This window comes from Arachis duranensis, chromosome 4 (genome assembly GCF_000817695.3).
Source record: "Arachis duranensis cultivar V14167 chromosome 4, aradu.V14167.gnm2.J7QH, whole genome shotgun sequence".
Taxonomy (NCBI): Eukaryota; Viridiplantae; Streptophyta; class Magnoliopsida; order Fabales; family Fabaceae; genus Arachis; species Arachis duranensis.
In genome coordinates this window covers 4,183,006-4,207,295 of record NC_029775.3, presented here as the reverse complement: position 1 = coordinate 4,207,295, position 24,290 = coordinate 4,183,006, and the positions used below count along the sequence as shown (strand labels likewise).

The 24,290-nt window shown below is 32.5% G+C and overlaps 4 protein-coding genes across 4 annotated transcripts; 2 read left to right on the top strand and 2 right to left on the bottom strand.

Moving 5' to 3' along the window:
• Positions 1-5,417: 5,417 nt before the first annotated feature.
• LOC107482633 (glucose-6-phosphate/phosphate translocator 2, chloroplastic) lies at positions 5,418-8,059 on the bottom strand. The gene is made up of 5 exons (XM_016103160.3): positions 7,491-8,059; positions 6,941-7,166; positions 6,643-6,865; positions 5,961-6,174; positions 5,418-5,752 (listed from the first exon to the last, which is right to left on the bottom strand). Exons 1-5 carry the CDS (start codon positions 7,968-7,970, stop codon positions 5,741-5,743), a joined length of 1,155 nt encoding a protein of 384 aa, XP_015958646.1. The 5' UTR covers positions 7,971-8,059; the 3' UTR covers positions 5,418-5,740.
• A 2,473-nt stretch (positions 8,060-10,532) lies between these two features.
• LOC107482636 (glucose-1-phosphate adenylyltransferase large subunit 3, chloroplastic/amyloplastic) lies at positions 10,533-15,421 on the top strand. Its single transcript, XM_016103163.3, is given in 15 exon segments — positions 10,533-11,197; positions 11,538-11,651; positions 11,787-11,960; positions 12,090-12,182; positions 12,372-12,455; positions 12,555-12,610; positions 13,116-13,209; positions 13,288-13,400; positions 13,523-13,592; positions 13,798-13,878; positions 14,010-14,096; positions 14,232-14,336; positions 14,484-14,590; positions 14,759-14,819; positions 15,233-15,421. Coding segments are annotated over 15 exon segments (1,596 nt in total). The 5' UTR covers positions 10,533-10,942; the 3' UTR covers positions 15,335-15,421.
• A 1,419-nt stretch (positions 15,422-16,840) lies between these two features.
• Positions 16,841-20,022, top strand: LOC107482634 (E3 ubiquitin-protein ligase RHF1A). The gene is made up of 8 exons (XM_016103161.3): positions 16,841-17,176; positions 17,813-17,859; positions 17,990-18,052; positions 18,152-18,263; positions 18,409-18,734; positions 18,837-18,944; positions 19,025-19,403; positions 19,734-20,022. The coding sequence occupies exons 1-8, from the start codon at positions 17,027-17,029 to the stop codon at positions 19,761-19,763; spliced, it is 1,215 nt and encodes a 404-aa protein (XP_015958647.1). The 5' UTR covers positions 16,841-17,026; the 3' UTR covers positions 19,764-20,022.
• Positions 20,023-20,390: 368 nt separating this feature from the next.
• LOC107482635 (peroxiredoxin-2F, mitochondrial) lies at positions 20,391-22,214 on the bottom strand. The gene is made up of 5 exons (XM_016103162.3): positions 21,881-22,214; positions 21,668-21,697; positions 21,382-21,540; positions 20,979-21,073; positions 20,391-20,782 (listed from the first exon to the last, which is right to left on the bottom strand). The coding sequence occupies exons 1-5, from the start codon at positions 22,100-22,102 to the stop codon at positions 20,677-20,679; spliced, it is 612 nt and encodes a 203-aa protein (XP_015958648.1). The 5' UTR covers positions 22,103-22,214; the 3' UTR covers positions 20,391-20,676.
• Between the last annotated feature and the right edge of the window lie 2,076 nt (positions 22,215-24,290).

Below are 24,290 nucleotides of genomic sequence, written 5' to 3'. Positions count from 1 at the left end.
ACTCATACAATATTCAAATCCCACAACCAAAATTCAACTAAGGATCATAGTTCACTAATCCTAGGCGTCTAACACAAAATACCTCAATCAGTAATTCACCAAATTATTAGTTAATCAACAAGTACCTAACCAACTATGTTCATCAACAATAACATTCAACCATGATTCTCTCTAGATTAACATAACAACATTCACCATCCAAAATTAATAACTAATTATCCAATAAACTTAACCAAATATATTCATCGACAAATTACTAAACATTAAACGTACACCTGCATTCCAACTTATCCTATGGTCATCTAGCCTAAGTTTTCATAGAAAATTATATATTAAATCCAAGAAACCTAAACCATACCTTGGCCGATTTCCACGTAACGACCAAAGTAAATTATTTAAAACCAAGGCAGCCCATTCAAAATTCAACTAATCAGCTTCCTCCAAGTTCCAATATTCACAATTTTAAGCTCCAATTATTTATTCACAACCTAATACACATTCATAACATAAGCAAGAGTGAACGTTTTTCTCAAGCTAATTGGATCCTAAAACATCAGAAATCAAAGAAACTCAACATTTCCATTTAAAATTCAAAAATTGGGGGAAGAGAAAGCTGAGAGTGATTAAGCAAGTTACCAGTGAAAATTGTTCCAGTAAAAATGTAGAGCTCGACGCGGTGGACGCGTGGCCACAAACGGTGCGGCAATCGGAGCTCGAACGGAGAAGTTACGGGGATCGGAACCACTGTAAGGGTTTTCGGCGAAGTTCTCGTCCTTCCCTTCCCTGAAAGCTGAAAGCTTCGTTTCTGTTAAAGTGAAGGGAAGAAAGGCTTTGGGTTCACTTAAAAGGGCTGGTCCGGTTGAATTGATAGCCCAGTTCGCGTCCAGTTCAACCGGTTCGGCCCGTTCGGTCCAATCTTGGACTGTTTTCTTCGAAATTGGTGTCAAAATTTTCGTTTCGATGAGCTCTATCCTAATTTAATATAATATTCACATTTATAATCCTCCTTATTATAAATTAATTTATTGACTAATTATTTACTAATTTAACCGGGGTTTACACAATACAACTTTTCAAATTCATTGAGAGGCATAATTTATTATTAATTTTTGAATTTTTTAGACATTTATTTTAATTTGTTTTGCTGTTAGAGTTTGTTGAAAGATTTGATTTACTTCTAATTTATTTAGTAGTATTTTTAAGGATTTAAATTTAAATCAAATCTGATCTAATATAATAAGATCAAACCTGATTTAAATTAGTTAATATATCTTTAGAATTTTAAAATTTAAATCAAATATGATCTAATCCAATAAGATCAAATCTGATTTAAATTAGTTATCTTATCTTTAGGAGTTTTAAATTAAGTTATCTTATCTTATCTTTTAGCTAGTTTGTTAGGGACCTATTTAAAAACTTTTGATGAGACAATTTACATAACTTTTGATAAATAAAATTTTAAATTGCTTTATGCAGGTTTTTTTTTGTGTAATTAAGTGAGATGAGTGATTTGCTTCGCTTGTTACATGAAGAAGATTGAAGGGTCCAACACTATGGTGATTCTGTGTGGTGGTTTCTTCAACTTCATTCCTCTGATCTAAGTTGTCAATGATAGGTTCTTTGAAGGTCTAGTATGGAATCCCTTCCGGTGACCTAGGTTGCTAAGAATAAGTTTCTTAGAGGTCTAATAGAAAAATCTTTATCTATTCTTTTATGTTTCCGTTGTGTCTTTTCTGAAGCGTCCTTTCTCCATCTTTTTCTTATTCCTTTATCTTTCGTTCAAATTTCTTATCATCGATGATAAAAATTTAAAACGAAAGATAAAAGGATAAGAAAGAGATGGAGAAAAGACGCAACCAGAAATACACAGCGAAAACATAAAAAGATAAATAAGGATTTTTTTTACTAGACCTATAAGAAACCTCACCGGAAGGAATTTCTTACTAGACCTTCAAAGAACCTGTCCTTGACAACTTAAATCAAAGGGATGAAGTTGAAGAAACCACCACGCATAATCACCATAGTGTTGGACCCTTCAATTTTCTTCATATAACAAGCGAAGCAAATCACTCACCTTATTTAATCACACTAAAAAAACATACATAAAGCAACTAAAACTTTATTCATAAAAAGTTATGTAAATTGTCTCACCAAAGATATTTAAATAGGTCCCCAACAAACTAGCTAAAAGTATCAAACCCATCGGGCTGGCACATCTGGCGGTACAGCCATGCCAGCACAACCGAATCCCACGACAATCGGTCACACGCATCAAGGTCCTCCAGCAGGGGAAGCCACCTGATATGCACTCAAGAGTTAGATGCATCGAGGATGAGGATATCACCTATCAACTGCATGATGTATCCTCTCGTATACCTCATTAGGCGCTCCTCTATGGCATCCTGCTCTAGCTCTCCACAAACCGTGTTGTGGAATCAAATGAGCTTCACAGTCCACTTCGTCTGAGACTGTCTGTCTTCTGGGTCGGGAACAGCACCCAGTATATGCTCACATAACTCCTCAATGGTCCGTCCTGGTGGGTCTGCTCCCACCCACCTATGCATCCACTCATAGGATCACCGTCAATCCTGAGTCCCAACTGATAGACCACATCCTGCAGGGTGATAGTCATCTCTCCGCACGGTAAATGAAATGTGTGGGACTCAAGCCTCCACCTTTCTATCAACGTCGAGACAAGAGACCAATCATGCTCAAACTCGACCATATATGTGACGTACTCAAACCCGACTCGTCTCAGATATGGCCTAATCTGCTCTGATGGTCGTGTCATCAAATTTCGTCTGGTGCCCAAGATCCGAAGCGCCTACCAAATGAAAAAAAATAATAAAAAAGGGTACCGTGAATAAATACAATAGCAAGTTCACTTTTTATTCAACACAATAAAATAAAAAAAAAGGTTAAAAAATTATACCACTCGATCAAGCCTCTCAGCGATGTGCTCAACGTAATCCAATCTATACATCTCATGCTCATAACTCAATAACTGCTGCTCCATCGAAACACAATCTAGTAAAATAAAATCACACACTAGATTATTAAAAAATAAACTAAATAAAAAATAGCTTATAAACCTACTAATGTTAATTGTATCCTATTTAACTGACGTTGTCATGTTACTAATTAATTTATAACTAACTCAACCCTAAATTTTATTGCTCACGTTTTTTTCTTATCTAACTTAACCTAATTGATTATTCGACTTATTACCTACTAATTCACAACGCACTCTAATACCTTTGACTAAATTATCTAATAATATAGTTTTCTACATTCTTTAATATGTTCATAAATAGCCACTATACTAAAAGACGGCGACATAAAATAATCTACATAACATAACAACACTTAAAAATACGTCTAATTAACTAACATGCAAACAATAAATCTGTTATTCTAACCTACAAACGATCTATACCTAACAATTTTATCTAACATGTAAATAGTAAATTAAATAATTTTAATTAAGATAAAAAAAATACACTATTATTTACTAACCTGGAATTAAAAAAATCGCCCACACTAAATTTTACGAATGTCGAAAAGACAGAAAAAAGTAACAGAAAAAATTTGGAAGAGAGAATGAAAAAAGAGATAGACAAACAAAAATGGTTCCACCAGTATATATATATAGTTTGCCGAACTCATCATAAAGTTCGTCGGGGGTGCGACGAACTTGCTCTTAATCTAAAAAAAAAAATCGTAACCTTAAAAATAAAGTTAAAAAATCTTTTCTGAAAAAATAATTAATTATTTTATTTTATAAATGAAAAAAATACGAAAATTTTGAGGTTTGGACTTGCTTTTGAAATTAATTTTTTTTTGTTGAAAATGAATAAATATAAAATAACAGGTTGAGGCGAATGTATAACTTTTTTTGCAATTCCATTGAATGGAGCTCTATGTGACAGTTCCATAGAATACTTTGCCATCTTTATTATTTTCAAATAACTTTTTGTTTGTCTTTTCTTTTTCACTCAAAACTTCATTTCATCCTTTCTCATTATTTTAAATTGTTTAATGCATCGTACAACTCATGAAATGATGAAACCATAAACTTAACTAGTTTATTCAATTTAAATAAAATATTCAAAAAACATCATGCAAATTGGAAAGACAACACATGCATTAAAAATTTAAAACGGGTAAACCTTAAAGTTATAACAAAAGATGTGTCGTTAACGAACCATAGAAAATAAAAATAGAAAAGAAAAAAAAATAACTATTCTAGATTTATTGGAGTTTTTTTTTTCTTTTTCCTAAAACAATTATTGGAGGTTAAATAACGAAGAATTGCGTGGTAGACTAGTAGTTGTGACCTAAAACTCCAACATCAAGGCCTATATAATAGCCCATTATTAATGGACCAATTATAATGCAACAATTTGTCTGTTTGTCACATTCTTTTTCTAATGTTGACGTCATTTTAAAGAAATAAATAAAAAAAGGAAATCATAAAAAATACTTTTAATTATCAAATTACTGATATTTTTTAATTTGTTAACGGTAAAAATACTCTTAAAACATTTTAAAATGTGATAAGAATATCCAACCATAATCTATATTCTCAAAAAGAATTTTAGAAATAAGATTTTAATACAATTTTGATCATTAAAATTTAGTAATTTTATAATAAATAATATTTTTTGTATTTTTTTAAATGAAAAAATTATTTTAAAGATAAAAAATTTATAGATTAAATTTTGGTTTATGCTAAATAGTTATTTAGATATTTTGATTATTTTCATAAAATTTCAGATCAAATTATATGCTATTTTAAAAATACTTTTGTCATTAACAATTTTAAAGGAAGTTCGTTGAGTGATTTAATAATAAGAGGGTATTTTTTATGATTTATCCCAAACAAATATACAACTTATTTGTGTCACAAAAATTTATAAACAGGATCATGAGAAGGTTTAATTATTCTTGTTGGTTCTTATAGTTTTACAAAATTTTTAATTAGGTTCTTATACTTTTTTTCTTTTAATTGGGTCCTTACACCAAAATTTATTTTCAATTAGGTCTCTTTTAATAGTAATTAGCTTAATTGTATAGAGACCCCCAACTGAAAAAAAATGAGTGCTAGGGACTCAAATTAAAAAAAAGTGTAAAAATTCAAAAAATTTGATGCAAAGACCCAATTAAAGAAAAAAAAATATAAGAACTTAATTAAAAATTTTACAAAACTATAAAAACTAATAGAGTATTAAACCTCATAAAAATTTTCAAATATGTGAATGGTCTGAAGCATTTTTAGAGAACTTTGATTCGTTTTTTTTTATAAGTTAGGATTGAGATTTGAATCTGTAATCTCTGAGTGAGTATAAAAAAAGTATGCCATTTGAATTAGCTCGTATTTTCTTTAATTTGTTTTCTTGATATAATAATGATACGCATTAATAATAGATGATTACTTGATATTATTTGAGTTGACACTTAAATACTTAATTGTTTCGTAAGCAAAATCAAACCCTTAAGGCCTTAACCTTATTATTACTAGCACGAAAACAAGGAAAGCTTATTTACATAGTCAACTAGATCAAACTAATCAAAATTCGAATACTAACTAGTAACTACTATTAATTAACTATAGCCTCAAAGAAATTAACCAAATTGAACTCCTATATTTACTCTCTTAATTCACATAAATAATGAACAATTTCAGCTCCGGCATTCATCATTATTCACTTGTCACATTAACATGCTCAAAAGAAGCACCTCACTGTTTAGCCTGCATAAATTAATTAAGATCAAATCAAAGTCAATTCATTTGTTATAGTAAGTAATAATGTATCATTATTAATTAATTAATATACTGTTTCTAGACATGGACTTTGAGCTAGTTTATCTCAAACAGTAGTTGATGTATATACATAAAAGAACAAAAAAGAAGAAGATAAGGATGCAAATTAAAGTAAAGGATGGTGGATGAATTGGACCTGTGAATAGAGGAAGGTGCCAAGAATTGCAATGGCAGCACCAAGTGCATTGATGGGCTGAACTGGCGTGTGGAAGATAATGATGGAAGAGACAATCACAGAGATTCTCTTCATTGTGTTTCCAATGCTGAATGTTAAGGGTGAAATTTGATCAAGGGACATGTATGACACTTGATTATATAAGTGGTAGAACACACTTTGAGCTGCTACCCACCTGTATCAAAATTCACAACTCTCCTGTTAGCTAATTAATCAAATCATTTGAATGATAATTAACAAAGTTCATTCACTTTGGTTGTACAAATTGGTTCATATAGTCTTAAACTAAACAAAGAAACTTCATATTCAACTTACACAGGAACAAAATAAGATAGAGACTTACATGTAACTGTCTTTATATAAAGTTAATAGTTAAAAATTATTTAATGACTTAACATGTTTTGACTAAGTTACAATCTAACTTTTTATGAAAAGTGAAAATCTAGATGCAGTCGACTTGAAGTTGATAGTTGAGAGTTGTTGGATGAAAATTTAGTCAAATCAGTCAAATCATCTCATGACTCTCATTTATCAACTTACGTAAAATCGACTGTACCGGAGTTTTCACCTTTATGAAAACATCAAAAGTAACATGGTATTAGGTAAATGTGAAGAGGGCAAAGTAAATAAGAGTGCTAGTTACCATATAAAGTTGGGACCAATCTGAGAGAGAACTTGTTGCCAGCCAGCAGCCCAGAGCTTGGGGCCCTCAACAGCAATGGCGAAAGGTGTTAGGATCAATAGAGACAAGATTGAAAGGCAAGCATAGTAGTTCATTCCGCTAACAGACATGCCCTTCATCCCCTTCTTTGAGAATATATTCCTAAACACAAATGCCATGTTTGATATCATGGCCCCCATAAACCCTGCAGGTACCATCAAACAAACACACATTAATAATCAGGACTCAATTCATCACAAGCTTTCAACTTTAGTCTTACCAATCATATTGAAATTGAGCTCCGTTACTGCAGAGAGTGCGCAACCACCTATGATTGGCAGCAATGAGAGGTAAACCGGCAAAGGGAATGCTTCTCCGAGCAAGAACCTTGACACCAAGACACTGAATGCAGGCTCTCCACTCTTGATTATGTGAGTGAATGAAACAGCAACTTTTGACATGCTCACAGTTGCTGCTACATGCCCAATTGTGTGTGCCACCGCAACCTGCAATATTATTGTTACATGTATATTACTTTATAATAAAATTAAAGAGTACATCAAAAGTAAGCAAAGATAAAGATCGTTTTGTTATGTATTTCTTGATTGATTGAATTATAAGAGTAAAATTAAATATATACTGAGTATTTGCTTAAGAAAGATAAAAACAAAAAATAAGATAAGAAGGTAACATAAAAATAAAATAAGATAATAAAAATTAAAATTGAAACTAAATTTATGTATTTTGGATTAACTTTTTTATAGTTTTCATGAGTTAAGGTAGAAGAATGGTTTAATAAACATATTTCAAAGGAATGAGAATATTCTTACAGGAAGAAGGGCCTTCCAGAAGTCCAAGTTGACTTTAGGGGGCTCAGCAACCTTTGTGGCCCACGAAATCAACATGATGAGGGAGCCAGCAGCCAGGGAGAGAGTTGAGGTAAGCCATGGATAAGGAAAAACGTTGAGGACCTTCTTGTTATATATGTTGAAGACCACATTAAGAGACCACCATGAAGCAAAGTAGAGTCCCATCTTGAGCTTCTTAGCAACCTCTTCATCCGGAATCTCAATCTCCAATGGCCTTGACCTGTCAGCTTCATAGGCCTGGCACACAATGCTGGATGATAGGTGGAGAGGCTTGTGGGTGAAGAATGGAGAGTGACCCAAGTTTTGTTTTGCGATTTGAATGGTGGGTAATGTGGAAAGTTGAGACCTTGTTTGAAGATTAGGAAGCTTATTATTCTTTCTGCTTCTGAAAGCAGAAGAGAAAGGTGATGACGCTGTTAACTTCACTGAAGACATCATCATTGTTATTATTTTCTGATCTTAAACTAAATGTTTCTGTGAATAATTAACAACACCACGAGAAAAGAATCTGAGAACGGTTTATGAAGAGGAAGCAGGGGACACTATTATATATATAGTTGGATTATCGCGGAAAATCTTTAACTGAAGAAATAAATAAAAATAAAAGATAAAAATCTTATGAGATTTTTTTTAACTGAACAACATATTTAATTTGAAATAAAAAATCAGCACTCGAAAGGAAAGCGTATATCTTAGTTTGAAATAATATTATAGACAATAATCCTAACTGCTTGCTAAAGATATTGGTATAAAAAGTGATAGGATAGTTAAAAATTTTAAAATTTAAATATTGTAACAATTAATATTTTCTTAGAATTTTTTTTGTTTCATCTAATTTTTAATAATTTGTTTATCGGCACAAAAGAAAAATATTATTTGCTTATCTTATCTTTTTATTTTATTTTTTTACTTTTTAATCTTCTTTGTATGCAATTTCCTGTTGGGAAAGTCTAGGGGGCCAGCAATTCTATTGAATTTTGGCCAGCATGTAACCAGCAGAAAAATGTGAGTCATTGGATGAAATCTCATACCAATCTCACACCATCAAATCATCATTGATGGTTAGTTGATGGCTAACAATCACAAAAGTTGATGTCTCCCTAGCATTGCTCTTTTCTGTTATCTTGTAAAATGATAATTTTTTGTTTAAAAAAAATATCTTCTATATGATGTTTTTGGATAATAAGTTCTCATTCTGTTATTTCCTAGTTTTTTTTTTTTTAAAAGATGTCATCTCACTGATATATCATCTCATAACTCATGATTAATCTTGATCAATTAAAAATACTTTTTTATTTGAACTAATAGCTTTATGAATTAAAAAATTTTGAATATAATGGTGATTTAAGAATTCCGCTCTGTCACTTATTTAGTATAAATAAATGATCTAATATTCAGTGTATATGAAAAATTCAAAATCCCACCAAATCACTACTGCTAAATTGTTTTTTCATTGATTGAACAATATTTTGGAAATGCTATTAGTTGAACTTTCAAAACCGGCGTCACTGCGACGGCTTCTAAAGAACAACACACACATGTAAAACATTTTCCATCTAAAATTCATGAGCTAAAATTCAATCTAAAAATAGAAATAACTTCCAATTTATATTTATAATTAAATTTTATTAATAATATAATCAAATTAAATTTAGATTCGTAAAATTGGGACTTGGAAAAAAAGGAATGCGGATTAATTAACGGTGAGAAATGAAGAAGGGGGCTCATTGATTATAGACAATTAGACATGTCGTTATCATGGATCCCGCCAAAATGATGATCAGCTCTGCATACAGCAATAATTCAGCTCCCCTTGCAGCTACTAACAATTCTGCACCGTTAATTCCATTCTCACTTCCTTTCATGCAATCATGCTCTTCAAAAAACGACACTCTGAACAACACCACCACCACCTGCTGCATTGCATGCTATTTAATTAATTTTATATTTATTATTATGCATGAATAAATTATTCTCTATTAGTTCTCTAGTGTTATACAACTTGGTTAAATAAGGACAATTTGAGTTGTGCCTTTTATAAAACTGAATTGTGACCGCTCACATGCACCAGGGGACCCTATCGTATACTTTTCAATTTTCAGACTTATTAACAACTTGTTAGTTGTTACTTCAACTTAATTATGGAAGGTGAACAAAATCACAATTTAGAACTAGTGTATTCCCACGGCACGTGATTACTATTATTATGAAAAAGTCTAGAGGGAAGCATTTTTATTAAAATTTGGTGAGCACTTAACCATAAAAAAGAAAATGATTAATTTTATACTATTAGATGTCATTTCACACTATTAAAAATATTGATAATGACTAATTGATGCTTAAACATCACAAATTTTTCTGGCCCCTAACATTCCTCTTATTATTATATGGAGACTATTTTAATAAAGACACTAAAAATGTCCTTTTTTAAGATGTTTATATGTGTCAGGTTATTATTGAACATCTTTATTAAACCAGTTAATAATTTATTTTTTAATAAACCAGAACAAAATCGGTTTATTATAGCAACAATAATAAACCTAATTATCTACATTATAATTATTAAATTCGGTTTGATTCTATCGAATTACACAATCTAAATCAAATATCTTAAAATTTCTTGATAAAAAAATAAATATATCTCTGACTTTTTATTTTGTAGACATTTAAATCCCTAAAAATTTAAAAATACAATTATATTCCTAAAAAAAATTGGTTTATTATTATTGTTATAAAAAAAATCGATTTTATTCTAATTTGTTAAAAAATTCAAAAATAACCAATTAAGTAATACGTCTAATAATAATGCAACAATATGTTTTTCGCGTCTTCATATAATAAGGTATCGTCACCAATGCAAAAGAATGACACGTCGCAATTCTTATTTCATTTTTCATTTTTCATTTTTCTTCACCAACAACCAATTTGGTGATTATGTTGACAATTTCACATGACTGTTATATCTCATAAATTCATATACCAAGTTGATGATGCAAATGAAAACTCTTTCAACAAAAGTAGCGCGCATCACCATGATGACGAGGACGAGCTGTAACTGAAATTAGTTAGTGGTTTGTTAGGTTATTCAATTTTCCCGCCTTCGGTACGTACACGTGTTATGTGATGAATGCAATACCCGTTTTGCCATTATCCAAGAACAATTCCATAGGGACCTAAGTGTCATTGGATCAAAATGAAAGGTGCGCGCGCTTGGATGTCACAGAATAGATGGATGCAATTGCGTTTAGGATAGCATGGCTGAATTCTCTCTATTTCACACACTCTAAGAGGGACTTGAATTATTCAAGAAGATCCAAGATATTAATAGCATTAGTGCATTACACACACATTTATCATTGAACTTCCTAATTTCTCCTTCTAGCAGTGGTGATCGATCAACCAAAAACGCAATAATGGCAGCCTCCGGCAGCGGCCGGATTTCATTCTCTTCCTTTGCTTCTCTGCCACGTGGATCCACCGCCGGAGCCAGTGGTAGGAGGAACCTAGACTTCTTGAAGTTTTCCAACGGAGAATTCATGGCTGGGAAGAAGCTGAAACGACTTGAGCTTCATCAACCACGACGTCGTTGTAATAATGATGATCATAAAAATGCAATTTCCAGGGTCAACGGTAAAATCGTGTCTATTATCAGTGAGGTGGAGGCTCAGGTTAGCTTCATCATTTCTTCAATTCTTATTACCATCACAATAAGGGAATATCATAACGTCATTCCAGGCGATCCTAGGTCATTTAATTTGCATGAATTGTTCATTTAGAAAACTTTCGCCCGTTATTGTTAACTGTTAATTAAAGTTGAAAATGTCGTTAAGATTGGAATCTTGTTGAGGTTAAAAGAGAGAAAAAGCTTCACTGAGATACTCGCTATAACTATTTACTAGCTAATGTTAAATTATATGCACCGTGTTAATTAGCAGTTCATACATAATATTGGTTGATTGCTTTAATTTCTATACATTATGTTAGAGATAAAATGGGGAATTAATGCAGTTGAAGGAACTAGATTACGAGAGCAAGGACCCGAAGACAGTTTTGGCAATTATACTTGGTGGAGGAGCTGGAACTCGTCTCTTCCCTCTCACAAAGCGCCGCGCCAAACCTGCTGTAGATATATCTCTCTTTTTCAGCATTTCTATTTTCTCGTACATACCCTTATTTCATTTTTTTAGTGAAACGTACTTGAATTAATAAAATGCATAATGTTAATGTTGTTGATAATTGCTATGATGATGATGATAGGTCCCGATTGGAGGTGCATACAGGCTGATTGATGTGCCAATGAGCAACTGCATAAACAGTGGGATCAACAAGATATACATTCTGACTCAATATAACTCTTGCTCGCTAAACAGGCACATTTCACGTTCTTATAGCCCTGGTGGAGTACTCACCTTTGGAGATGGCTATGTTGAGGTATATGATGAGTTAATTAGACACCTATTGTATTGCGTGTATTTACTCAGGGGTGTTTAATATCTTATGCTCTTTAAACAAATTAGTAGATTAATCAGCAAATGAAGGGAGCACTTGTTCTGTTTTCAGGTTCTTGCAGCCACTCAAGTTCCAGGTCAGGAGGGTCAAAGTTGGTTTCAGGGTACTGCTGATGCTGTAAGGCAGTTCCACTGGCTATTTGAGGTGCTAAGCTATTTCATATCATGTCTTTTATTTCATGCATTAATCCTAACACATATAGTCTAATTGCTTGCTTGTTGACAGAGACTATAAAACTTTGTATTGTGCTATATATGTTGTTCTGTTGGCATATGGTATACAAAGTGTTGTTAGTTCCATTTTTTAATTAATGACAATGTTTATTTGTTGTAGGATCCAAGAGCAAGGAACATTGAGGATGTATTGATTCTTTCCGGGGATCACCTGTACAGAATGAACTACATGGATTTGATTGAAGTAAGTCATCATCACCATCATTGTTTCTAAGATTTCAACTCTCAATTCAATTTGCATTTTAAAGAATTAAAATAACTTTATATTCTTTATACACTTCAGGTTCACCGGGAGAGCAAAGCTGATATCACACTTTCTTGTCTTCCAGTTGATGAAAGGTAGGTTTCCTCTCCAATACATTTGCTTTTTACAAAGGTACACTGCTTCCACTCAATCCAACTGTAGAAGAGAGTGAATTGGCTAAGGATTTGAAAAAAGAATGAATACAGAAGTTATTTCTCCTAATATGAAAACTTACCATAAGTTGAAGATCTTTATTTGCTACTATATAGTGAATTAGGTAATCAAGTATTGTAATTAGCCTGCGCAAGTTTACACCCAAGTAGTATCATAAAATAGCAGTATCCTTTTATGGAAGATCACTGATTCTCCCCCTTTTTTGGTTTGTTCTCAAGTGCCTAAACTTTTAAAGTCTCATTTCTGTAGTAAACTAATAGGTTAACATACCATTGGACCATATTTTATTTTATCAAGATAATGACACTGAGCTTTTGTTGCTGCCCATGCAGTTGAATCAACTGTGTGCTTTTCTTTTTGTCATGTCTATTCAAAATTCTTTCCCCTTTAAATACTATATTAAAATTCTGCTGTGTGTTCATGTAGCCGTGCCTCAGATTTTGGTCTAATGAAGACAGACAAGAAAGGAAGGGTGATTTCATTCAGCGAGAAGCCTAAAGGAGAAGACTTGAAAGCAATGGTAAAAAGCACAACTCATGCCTGTTAATATCAAGTTTTCAGGATATTGGTTTCCTGCTAATGCTGCTACATAATTTAGCAAGTAGATACAACACTTTTGGGACTTTCACGGGAAGAGGCTGAAAAGAAACCATACATTGCTTCCATGGGAGTGTATGTGTTCAAGAAGGACTTACTTCTTAATCTACTAAGGTACTGCTAATTTTAACTTATATCTTGTAATGTGAAGTTCAATAATGACATATAACATGACAATAAATTGCTTGTTCAAATATAGCATGCTAATTAATTTTAACAAAATTTATTTCATTCAGATGGCGCTTTCCAACTGCAAATGACTTTGGATCAGAGGTCAACACATGATTGCCCTGCTTCTCCATCTATGTACCATGAACCTAACTGATTGAATTATCTCCAAATAAATACTCGTAATCTAATCATAGAAAATAACGAATGCATACCAAAACCAACTGTGAACCTAACTTTCTAGTAACTATGATTAAACAACTCTTCATTGGACAGAGCCAAAATGTGCATGTCTCTATTCTAATGTTACAAATCCTTAAAGCAATAACTTATATGTTTGCAGGCTTTTCTCTTCAATGACTATTGGGAGGATATAGGGACAATCAGGTCATTCTTTGAGGCAAATTTAGCCCTCACCGAACATGTAAGTGTCATGTTTATCATAGTCTAGCAGCAAGTTTACAATTATGTTTTTATTTTCTACCAAAAATACTTCATTCCCTGATTTCCATTGATTAGGATTTAAGATCAGTCACGTTATGTTTGTAAATTCAGCCATCCAAGTTTTGCTTTTACGAAGTAGGAAAACCAATGTATACATCAAGGAGAAACTTACCACCATCGAATATTGACAATAGCAAGGTTAGTATAAAAAAAAAAATAATACTAACTTGGTAGTATTTTTATAACTAAATATCAAAAGTCATATATATAACTGGTTTAAGGGTGTGTTCAATTGTTTAATTAGACTAAAACATTGTTATTATCCTTATGCAGATTGTTGACTCAATAGTATCGCATGGATGCTTCTTGACCAATTCCTTTATAGAGCATAGCGTAGTTGGAATCAGATCCAGAATAAACTCAAATGTTCACTTAAGGGTTGGTGCACTAATTCTTTTTAACTAAGCATGTACATACATACATAGATACATTCCTTGTTCATTAACACGCATACTCTTTTCTCATATTTTGATGTGTGTATTTAGTGTTCTCATACAGCTTTCTGTTACACATTTATATATGCAGGATACAGTAATGCTAGGTGCTGATTATTTCGAAACTGAGGCTGAGGTGGCAAAATTGTTAGCTGAGGGAAAAGTTCCCGTAGGAATAGGAGAAAATACAAAGATTAAGTACAAATTCCAGCTCTCATTTTCATATATATACATATATAATTGTTAATTTAAACAAAATTCTGAAAAGCCATTAACTTTTAATTTGTATAAATTGAGAGTTTTTTTTTAAAGCGAATAAAATGTTTATTTTCTCTTGGTGCTGATCCTCACTTCTTGCATATGCAGGGACTGCATTATTGACAAAAATGCTAGAATTGGAAAGAACGTTATAATTGCAAACTCAGAGGTACCACTCTTCCGTTTAAAATAGTATCTGATTAGGACCACAATATTAGGTTATGCACCGGCTACCAATAAATGATACCCTAGCTTTCTTTATTGGCAATTGCGATAGTGATGTATTCTCATAAGTTTATGCACACAACAATCTTCAAATTCTCTGTTACCGAACATAAAATTTTCACCAACACTTTTACATTACTCATTCCTCACTGCACATGTAGATACTTATCTTTCTACAAGATTTGTGAAGACAGAAACAAAGTTGTTTATCAATAGGCACCTAACAAGAGTTTAGGCATTGAAATATCAGCATGGAACACAATGACATGATATGTTGTAATGTGAGATAATGATTTTACATTATATTGTGAAAATATAAGTACGTACTAAACTTGGATTTGCACGAACTAAATGCAGGGGGTACAAGAGGCTGATAGATCTTCAGAAGGTTTCTACATCCGTTCTGGAATAACCATAGTATCGAAAAACTCAGTAATTAAAGATGGGTTCATGATATAGACTACTTCACCCACCATTTGTTGTTTGACCTTTTTGATTGTGACATGAATCGACAAGATAAATAAATAAACTACACTTTTGGAATCAGTATGACCAGCCAGCTTTAGAAACTCTCATTTATTAATACAGAATTTTTTATAATAACGTATAGCAGAAAAAAATAATTTGTGGGTGAATAATAAATATTCATAAAAATAGTTTACCAATAAAAATACTTTATAATTCTTATAATGTAGTTGGTCAAAATAATAAAATTGGGAGCCACTAGATAAAGATGTCTAAAACTTTTTTTTTAAAGATGTTTTCTATTAATTAAAATTTAACACATAATCGATTAAATCGTGTTATTTTTGTCAAAATTAGATTAGACAAATTAATTTAACCGAAAAAATAGTGAATCAAATTTGAACCAGTTTAAATTAATATTATTTTTAATAAAAAATGAATACAATACTCTTATTATAGAAAATAACTAAAATACTTCTATTAATTTTGAAAACTCTAAATTCTAACCCTATAATAGAGTAAAAGACTAAAATTTAGAATTCTCAAAATTTATATATATAATAAGAATATTTTAGTCATTTTTTATAATAAAGGTATTGTAATAATTTTTTATAAAAATTAATATTAATTTAAACTCATTCAGATTTGATGCACTATTTTTTCGATCAAATTAATTTGTCTGACCTAATTTTGACAAAAATAATATAATTTAGTCATTTATATGTGTTAAATTTTAGTTACTAACAAATATCTTTAAAAAAGACGTTTTAGACGTTTTTATCTTAATAAATTTTCTCGGTTCTCTAGATTTAAAATCTAAAAATAGAAAAAAAGAATTCTGACCTAAATCATAAGATCTCAGCCCTTGTCACCGACACGTATGAGTTATGTGCACCCACTCCATTGTGCCGTACAGCTTCTTAGATCGATCATATCTTTTTTTAATGACTGATAATTGAAAATAGCGATGGATACGAGAAGCAATAAAAGGAGAAGACAACTACAGAAAACAAATCGTAGAAGTACAAAATAGAAGGCAATCGTATTCGTATCGTAGTCGTAGGTAGGTTTGTAGCACATAATGTTAAGCAGAAAAGGGTAAAAAGAAATCCAGAAATCAAGCTACTGTTTATTATTATTATTATTATTATTATTATTATTATTATTATTATTATTATTTAAGTTTTTTTAGTAGTAATTGGCTTAATTTTATAGAGACCTAACTAAAAAAAAAGAATTGATACAGGAACCTAAATAAAAGAAAAAAAAATGTGAGAACCCAATTAAAAAAAATTTGGTGCAATGACTCAATTAAAAAGAAAAAAAATATAGGACTTAATTGAAAATTTTGCGAAACTATAAAGACCAACAGAATAAATTAAACCTTATTATTATTATTATTATTATTATTATTATTATTTAACAACTTAATTAACTAAGAAATCACTAAACTAATCATGACATAGTCCAATTATTCTTATTCTAATCTGTAGTGGTAAGAAGTAGATTAGGTATTACGTTGATTCCATCAAAATCAAAAGCGTCTGAATCGGATTTTCCCTTCATTTTCCGCTTCCTTTCCCTTTAATTCTTTTCTTTAACCCTTCACACACTCTCTCTCTTTCTCTCTCTTCAGTTTTAGGGTTCTTCAACCAGAGTCTTCTCCATCACATTGTGGAGCTAACCATGGAAAACTTCACCTTGTCTTCGTCTTCTTCTTCATCTTCAACTTCTCCTCCTTCATCATCGCACATTGCAGGTGCAGCTTTCGACGACTATTCCGAGGACTTCTGCAGCATTTGTTTGGAGCCATTTGGCATCAATGACCCATCTACTGTATGATCCACCACTCTTGTCTGTTTTCCTTATTTGCATTTGGGTTTCTGAAAAAGTTTCCAACTTTGATAACTGATGGCCTCCCCATTTGCTTGTTGCTTCTGTCCCCTGTTGAGCGTGAATTGTTTGAAGATTTCATTTTTGGCTTGAGGATTTCATGTTTGTGTTTGTCTGATGAGTTCCTAATCTTTTGGATATTGATGTGCTTTCGAACTTGATATGTATTCACCTCAGTTGATGGGTTCAAACTTTGAGTCTTATTGCTTTGATTCAATATGGTTGGTAATTTACTCTTTTTCTCTAAGTAAATAAAATAATTTGCATTTTGGAGATCTGTTTTTGTTTGAGGACTTTCTATACTTCAGCATTATAAGGAATGATACATTGAATCATTCAAGCAACCGGAACTAAAATCATATAACTTTTTAATCCCAAAGGGTATTTGAGGATTGGGAATGCTGAATACTAATCATTTCTTCATCAATGAGATTTCTATCTGTTTGGATGTGTTTAATTATGCTTTATGTGTGGATGAGTTGCAACCTTAGGTAATCAGAAGGGAAATTGGCTAGCGTTGATATTAACGTCTAAACTGAAATGTTTAACAGAATATTGAATTTTCCTTTTCATTTCCAGATCACCTCTTGCAAACACGAATATCATCTGCACTGTATTCTTGAATGGTAAGGCTACTTGGTGTCAATTTTTTGATCCCGTGGGATCATTTAGGAGAGTTGGTTCTATCTTTTTACAAAATGGATGATGGTCTGGGTTATTATTGGTAGCTTCTGATGTAATTCCTGTTTTCTTCAGGTCAGAGAGAAGCAGAGAATGTCCAATATGTTTGCAGCTGCTTTCTTTCATTGATCCTTCTAGGTAATGTTTTTCCTCTTCCAACACTGTCACTATCTCCTTCTTCCTCAATACATGTCTTTTTTAGTTAGTAATTTTCATCAAACACCTTTGTTTTTGTAGCCAAGAGCTTCTAGCTGCAGTGGAGGCTGAAAAATGTTCAAGGTCAAGAAACATATATCCATCTTCATTAACTAGTTCCCATATTCCCCATGATCAGCTCAATTATGACTATGTAAGTGAGACTTGTCCAAGAACCGATAGTGTTAATGGACTGTTTGCTGTTTCATTTTTTCCCACTTTTTACCCGTGTTGCCTTGATAGAAGTTACATTTCATTGATGTGATGATATCCATGCTTAGAAAATTATTTTGTTGCAGGGCGATTCTTACTCAGATGAGTCTGATATTGATGATCAAATTATGCAACACCTAGTTGCTGCTTCCAGCAGATCTCGTTTTCTCCATAGACGGGAAAGGCAAAGATCTTCTAGTGCAGGTCCATCAGAGGTGTTTGTTTCCAATCCTCCTGTGCATGTGTCTGCTGTGCGACCAACACTCACCATTTCACCCACCGGCAGTAGTTCACCAACTTCTGGTGTACCGTCTACTGTTCACATTCAACCTCCAACATCTGCTTTTCCCCCAGTTGTTGGTGAAGTTGCAGGAATTACTATGGCTGAGAATGATGTTCCTTTCAAACCCAGGTACCTGTAGAGTTGTGGCGTCTTTTATTTATTGGAAGCTTTTTCCTAGAGTTTTCACTTAACTGATTTTAGTGTGTTTACTACTTTGTGGGTCATGTTCAGAGTTCTGTATACCCAGTCACCATCCGAGAGTGGAAGGAGACTAAATACCCCTGAGATGTTCTCTATCCCTGAGTCCTTCAGATCCAAATTTTCTGCTGCTTCAGCCAGGTAAACCCTTTCCCCACGTGGATTTGAGTGCCCCCAAGCTATTACGATATAGTTCTAATATGTCTGAAATATTCCCCCAGGTATAAGGAATCAATAACCAAAAGTACGCGTGGCCTTAAAGAGAAGTTAATTGCTCATAATGCCTCAGTAAAAGAGCTGAGTAAAGGTGTTCAACGTGAGATGAATGCAGGAATTGCTGGTGTTGCACGGATGATTGAACGCCTTGATCTTTCCTCAAAGCGATCTAATTTTCCTCCCACTCCTGTTGGCACTGGGGGAAGTTCGGGATCCCCTGTAAAAGGAAAGTCAGTCGATGAGAATGACATTGACATGGGGCGTTCTCCTAGCATATACACTGAAAATGTGGTTCAGAATGTTAGGTCAGATGCTCCTTCAGTACCTGGCATGGTTGTTGGTCGAGTGGTTGCTGGTCGGGTGGAAATTCATCATTGTGTTCAGGTTATTCCACCTGTCAAACCTCCTTATTTATGCTTCCCAAGTTAGTTGATTAAAAGTAGTTAACTGTTGCCTAGATTCAATTTTATGAGGTTTTAGTAACCACAGGATTCATGTAGCCAACCCCACCTAGTGGGACAAGGCTTTGTTGTTGTTGTTTAGTAACCACAGGATAAAAGAATAATAAACCTTGATAAGCTTCGCGTTTATTGTTGCCTTGAAAAAAAAAAAGAACAGGGCGACAAGCCGACAATGGCATTTTTGAAATAATGAATGCAATATATTTGCTTAAGAAGTGGCCTAATGCTTTGAATGTGTTTACTTTTTATTCAGAGTGGAAAAGATGCTGCTGTGAGGACATAGCAACCTGATTCACTTGTCCAATGGAGAAGTGCAAGAGACGTGTTTGATGCCAATGTACCTTTTGGTCTGCGTCCTGCATTATCAAAAATTAATGTTCTAGTGACTCAAAAGAAACTTTGCAAAAATTGTATGTTATGTAAGATCAGTTTATAGATCCAGCGGAAGATTGTAACATGAATTCATTGAATTGACCCTTTTGGTACTTGGGTTTATTTCAGTGAAATAATTTGGCGGTTCTCTAATCTGCAGATTATTCCTATTCTCAGTTCTCACTGGACAAAGCCCTTGCATATTATGTGCTACCCATCACATGATATGTTCTGTTTCTGTTGCAAATGAGCTTAGACCTTCGATTTTATTTCTCCCTACTTGGTAAAGACAAGGTTTTGTTGTTGTTTTTGTACTAAATGGAGTGTTTGAATTATACCTATATGTCAAATATTACACTATATTTAACATGAGGGTTAACGAATAGACTAAATTCTTAATTTAACCATAAAAATCAAAGCCTTGGTCAATTTTTCTCTAAAGAGTAATCTATTAAATCCTGTTGTGTTCATGGACCAAGTGCCTGGAGAAGCCTGGATAGTGTCTAGGAATATCATCGGATCACATAAAACTGATATATGAATTTAACTTTTATTTTATTAAAAGAATTAAGATGATAATTAAGAAGATAATAGGGAGAGTACTCAACACATACATTAGATACGAGAAAAATCTTTGCATGTGTAACACAGCATGCATCTTAGAAAAGGGGATCACTAGATTAGTGTGAAGTGACAGCTAAAAAGCTAGTCAATAATCAAAACTAAAAAACAAGCGAACTCCCAGTTCAGTCAACTAGAAGCACAAGGGTGCATTTTTATTGAGAACTCGTTACATTACACAACTATCCAAATAAACATGATCTTCAAATCTGTCCCAAAATGGTGTCTGCACCAGAAACCTTGACATCGGATGGAGCTTCTTCAACATTAAAAGCCTTCACTTTTCCATCTACCACGTATGCTGACCACCTAAACACAAACCGAAGTACAATTTTCAGATATTGAAATCAATAATAGAGACATCATAGATATGTCTGTTGTGTAGAAACCAAATGCTCTCGGGGAGTATCCAGCCAACCAATTTAACAAGTTCTTGCCAACATCAAAACCAAACAAATTCTCATGTTAGTTCAATCTTAGTTCAAGGAGGATGCACATAACATACCTCTTGGATCGAGTTCCAAGCAAAGCACTAGAGAGATCAGTAACTAAATCCAAGCTTTTGTGGAAGCTCCCATCGAAGTCTCCATAAAACTCAATCTGGACAGTTGAATTTTAAACCAAAATATGGATCACTCATAAGCAATGCCAAAAATAACAAGGATGTGTAAAATGTAGAATACTGTAAAGAGTATATGGAAGTTTGTTGGTTTGTTACAAGATGTTAACGAGCATCAATTAGGACGTTATTGTAGTTCGTTGCCATTTTCTTACCATATAGCTTATATTTTAGTCCAATTTTAATAACCTTTTCACATTCTCCATTTTCAATCTGTTCTCTCTGAAAGTAAAAACTCATCAACAATGCAGATGCGGATGATCTCTAAGGCAAGATAGGGAGGACTTACAGCATTATTGGCTTGAAGCTTCTCTGCCCAAGCATTCATAGTATATGGATCATTAACAGCCACACAAATAACAGAATCAATCCCCTTGGCCTTAAACTTATCAATATTTTCCTTGTACCCAGGAACATGTTTGTTTGAACAAACACCTGTGTATGCACCCTTAGACAGATAGCAGCCAAAACATCAATAACACTATCTTGAATCAAACACAAAGCAAAAGAACCACGTTAATTTCAAAAGTACATTAAACTTATTAAAAAAAAAAAAATTTGCCAATTTAACTTACTGGGAGCCCAAAGATGACAACTTTCTTATCCTGCAACATCAAGAAACGCAAATTTGTGAATTAACCAAAAAAAAAGATTAAAATACTCAAATTAGTCCTTCAAAACCCTAACATAGAAATAAATATTACCCTTAAATCAATAATGACATTAAGGACCAGATTAGACGTTTGAAAATGGGGGAAAACAGCAAAATGAAAGTTAGAATTTTCGACCTTGAAGATGTGATTGAGAGGAGTGGTGGAGAATTTGGAAGAGACACCTTCGTCCCAGGTGCGAGCTTTCTGGAGAGAAACGTTCGGTGCGGCGGAGACTATGTCGGTCCCCAACGCAACCTTGGCGTACGACCTCATCCAAATAGCCGCCGCAGCAGAAACCGATTTCATCGCTGAAGAAGAAGAAGCAGCAGCTGCTCGCTTTGCCACAACCCACGCCATTGCTACGTTCGACTTTCTCAAAACGACGTCGTTTTTGATATAACGGTTGGTTGCCGTTTCAGCCTCAGTTTCGATCGCACTCGATTCGAGCCTTGACGATTCGGGAAGGAGGATACACGTGGAAAATTCTTTCTGTTATGTTTATTGGGCCGGGCTTTCTCGCATCATTATTTCTTTAATGGGCTTATCATATATGGGCCTCTATTGGGCTATACTGTTTTGCGTTGTGCCCCAGATCAAATACCCAATGCCATGACCAAAAACTTATATGTCTATTAAAAGAAAAACTCCACATACACATTTCCAAATTCCAACTATATATTTCTCAACAATTTTTTCTTTAAATGTTATATATTTTTCAGTAGAAATATGCTATATATCAGCTGTATTCAGTTTTCGAGACAGAACACAATATATTTATATAAAGAAGAAAAAGATATGTTCCATAGAAAATTTTATTTTAGATTGAAACATTTTTTTATTTCTTTATCTTTATATTTGTGTTTTTGTTTTTATCTAGCATCATATAGAACCTTATTGAGTCACCAAAAAAATATAGAACCTTATTAAGAAAGAAAGAAAAAATATGCTAGGAGAAACAAACAAACATTCAATGCTATATCCTCTAAAATTATAATTAATCTGTTTTTATGTTAAATCAGAAAGGTTATCCTCAAGTCAACCGGACCAATTACACCATTTAATCACTACTTTTATTTTGGTTGATTGACCTACCAACTTTCCAACCAACAACGACCTGAATTGGGCTGATGAATTTTAATCTATTAATATTTTTATTTGATTACCAGAATATAAATCTTTTAAAAGTATATTAGTTTTATCTTTGATATTATAGATTATATTAGAAAAAAATTATAAAATAAAATTATTTTTACGAAAAAAAGTTATAAGGGACAAAAATTTTTATTAGCTAAGAAGATCAGGATCTCCGTAAATAAAAAAATTAAATAATAAATTTTTTAGTTATTATTTTCATGTGAAAGAGTTTAATTTTTTACTAATAATTAATTTTTAACATTCATTATCTAACACTTAAAAGAATTTAATGTGTATATTTTTACATTTAATTAGATATTAAGTCTGTTGCACAAATAAAAATAATTAATTTTTATGTTTATTATTTAAAAATAATATTCTCTCTTTAATTTATATATTGTTACGGCCCGACCCGGAGACCCGACGGGTCGACCCTGGCCCGAGCTCCACCCGACCCGACTCCTCGCCTTTCAAACGACCCGAACACGTGTCCTGTACGACCCACACGCGGCTGCAGGACAGTGTCTTTGGGAATATGGATAAAAGAATATTTCATGACATATTTTGTTTTATTAAATTAATAATATAAAATATAAATTATAAGTTATATATAAAATGAGAAGAATAGAGAAACAGATAAGAAGAGATAGGAAAATAAGAGGATGGAGAAAGAAAGTTTAGTTATTTTGGAGAAAAATATTTCATCTCAATTTTAATGAGAGAGTGTCATATGATATATTTTAGTTGTTAAATTAGTAATATAATATAGCTATATTTTAATTTCAATTATAATTTAATTTTAATTACAATTAGAAAATGTTATGTTACACACTTTAATTGTTAAATTTGTAATTAGTCATTGATAATGATTTATAAAAAAGATAAAGTGGGTGAAGAAATAAGAGAAATAAAAAGAAAAAAAGAAAAAAAAGAAAAAGAGTGAAAATAGAGAACTCTTTAATTTTAAAAAAAAATTATTTTAATTACAGAATAACATATAATATATTTTAATTATAAAATTACTAAAAACAGGTCAACTCTTCTAGTCTTTTGTTTGGCTAAATCATGGTGTGGCAGAACAAGTAGAGCAAATTGGCTCATTTGTCATCTATAAGTACAGCATGCTATTTTTCATCTTTTCCTTAACCCATTTTCCTTTGCCAGATATATGTATTAGTTTTCTTAAAGTAGTACTCCTTTGTGTTTAGTTGTATGAATTCTTTTTTTTTTAATGTTACTTATGATTTTAAGGATATTTTATTTTATTTTTTTTTCCTATTCTTTTAAACTAGAATTTTTATGTTTCCTATATTTTGAGAAACGCTTAAAAAAATTAGACAAAAGAGAGGACAAGAAAGCCTTTAGCTTATGGTCTTACTTGGCTGCTCAATCAATATATTTTATGACTTTA

Excerpts from the sequence above, each read along its gene's own strand:
- LOC107482635 (XM_016103162.3), bottom strand. The coding sequence starts at position 22,102 with ATGGCGTGGGTTGTGGCAAAGCGAGCAGCTGCTGCTTCTTCTTCTTCA. Across the intron at positions 21,698-21,880 it reads CTCTCAATCACATCTTCAAG|GATAAGAAAGTTGTCATCTT; the intron begins GTCGAAAATTCT and ends TTGATGTTGCAG. Across the intron at positions 21,074-21,381 it reads AGCTTCAAGCCAATAATGCT|ATTGAGTTTTATGGAGACTT; the intron begins GTAAGTCCTCCC and ends TCAACTGTCCAG.
- LOC107482634 (XM_016103161.3), top strand. The coding sequence starts at position 17,027 with ATGGAAAACTTCACCTTGTCTTCGTCTTCTTCTTCATCTTCAACTTCT. Across the intron at positions 17,860-17,989 it reads CTGCACTGTATTCTTGAATG|GTCAGAGAGAAGCAGAGAAT; the intron begins GTAAGGCTACTT and ends TGTTTTCTTCAG. Across the intron at positions 19,404-19,733 it reads AAATTCATCATTGTGTTCAG|AGTGGAAAAGATGCTGCTGT; the intron begins GTTATTCCACCT and ends CTTTTTATTCAG.
- LOC107482633 (XM_016103160.3), bottom strand. The coding sequence starts at position 7,970 with ATGATGATGTCTTCAGTGAAGTTAACAGCGTCATCACCTTTCTCTTCT. Across the intron at positions 7,167-7,490 it reads TCTGGAAGGCCCTTCTTCCT|GTTGCGGTGGCACACACAAT; the intron begins GTAAGAATATTC and ends ATAATATTGCAG. Across the intron at positions 6,866-6,940 it reads GCTCAATTTCAATATGATTG|GGTTTATGGGGGCCATGATA; the intron begins GTAAGACTAAAG and ends TGGTACCTGCAG.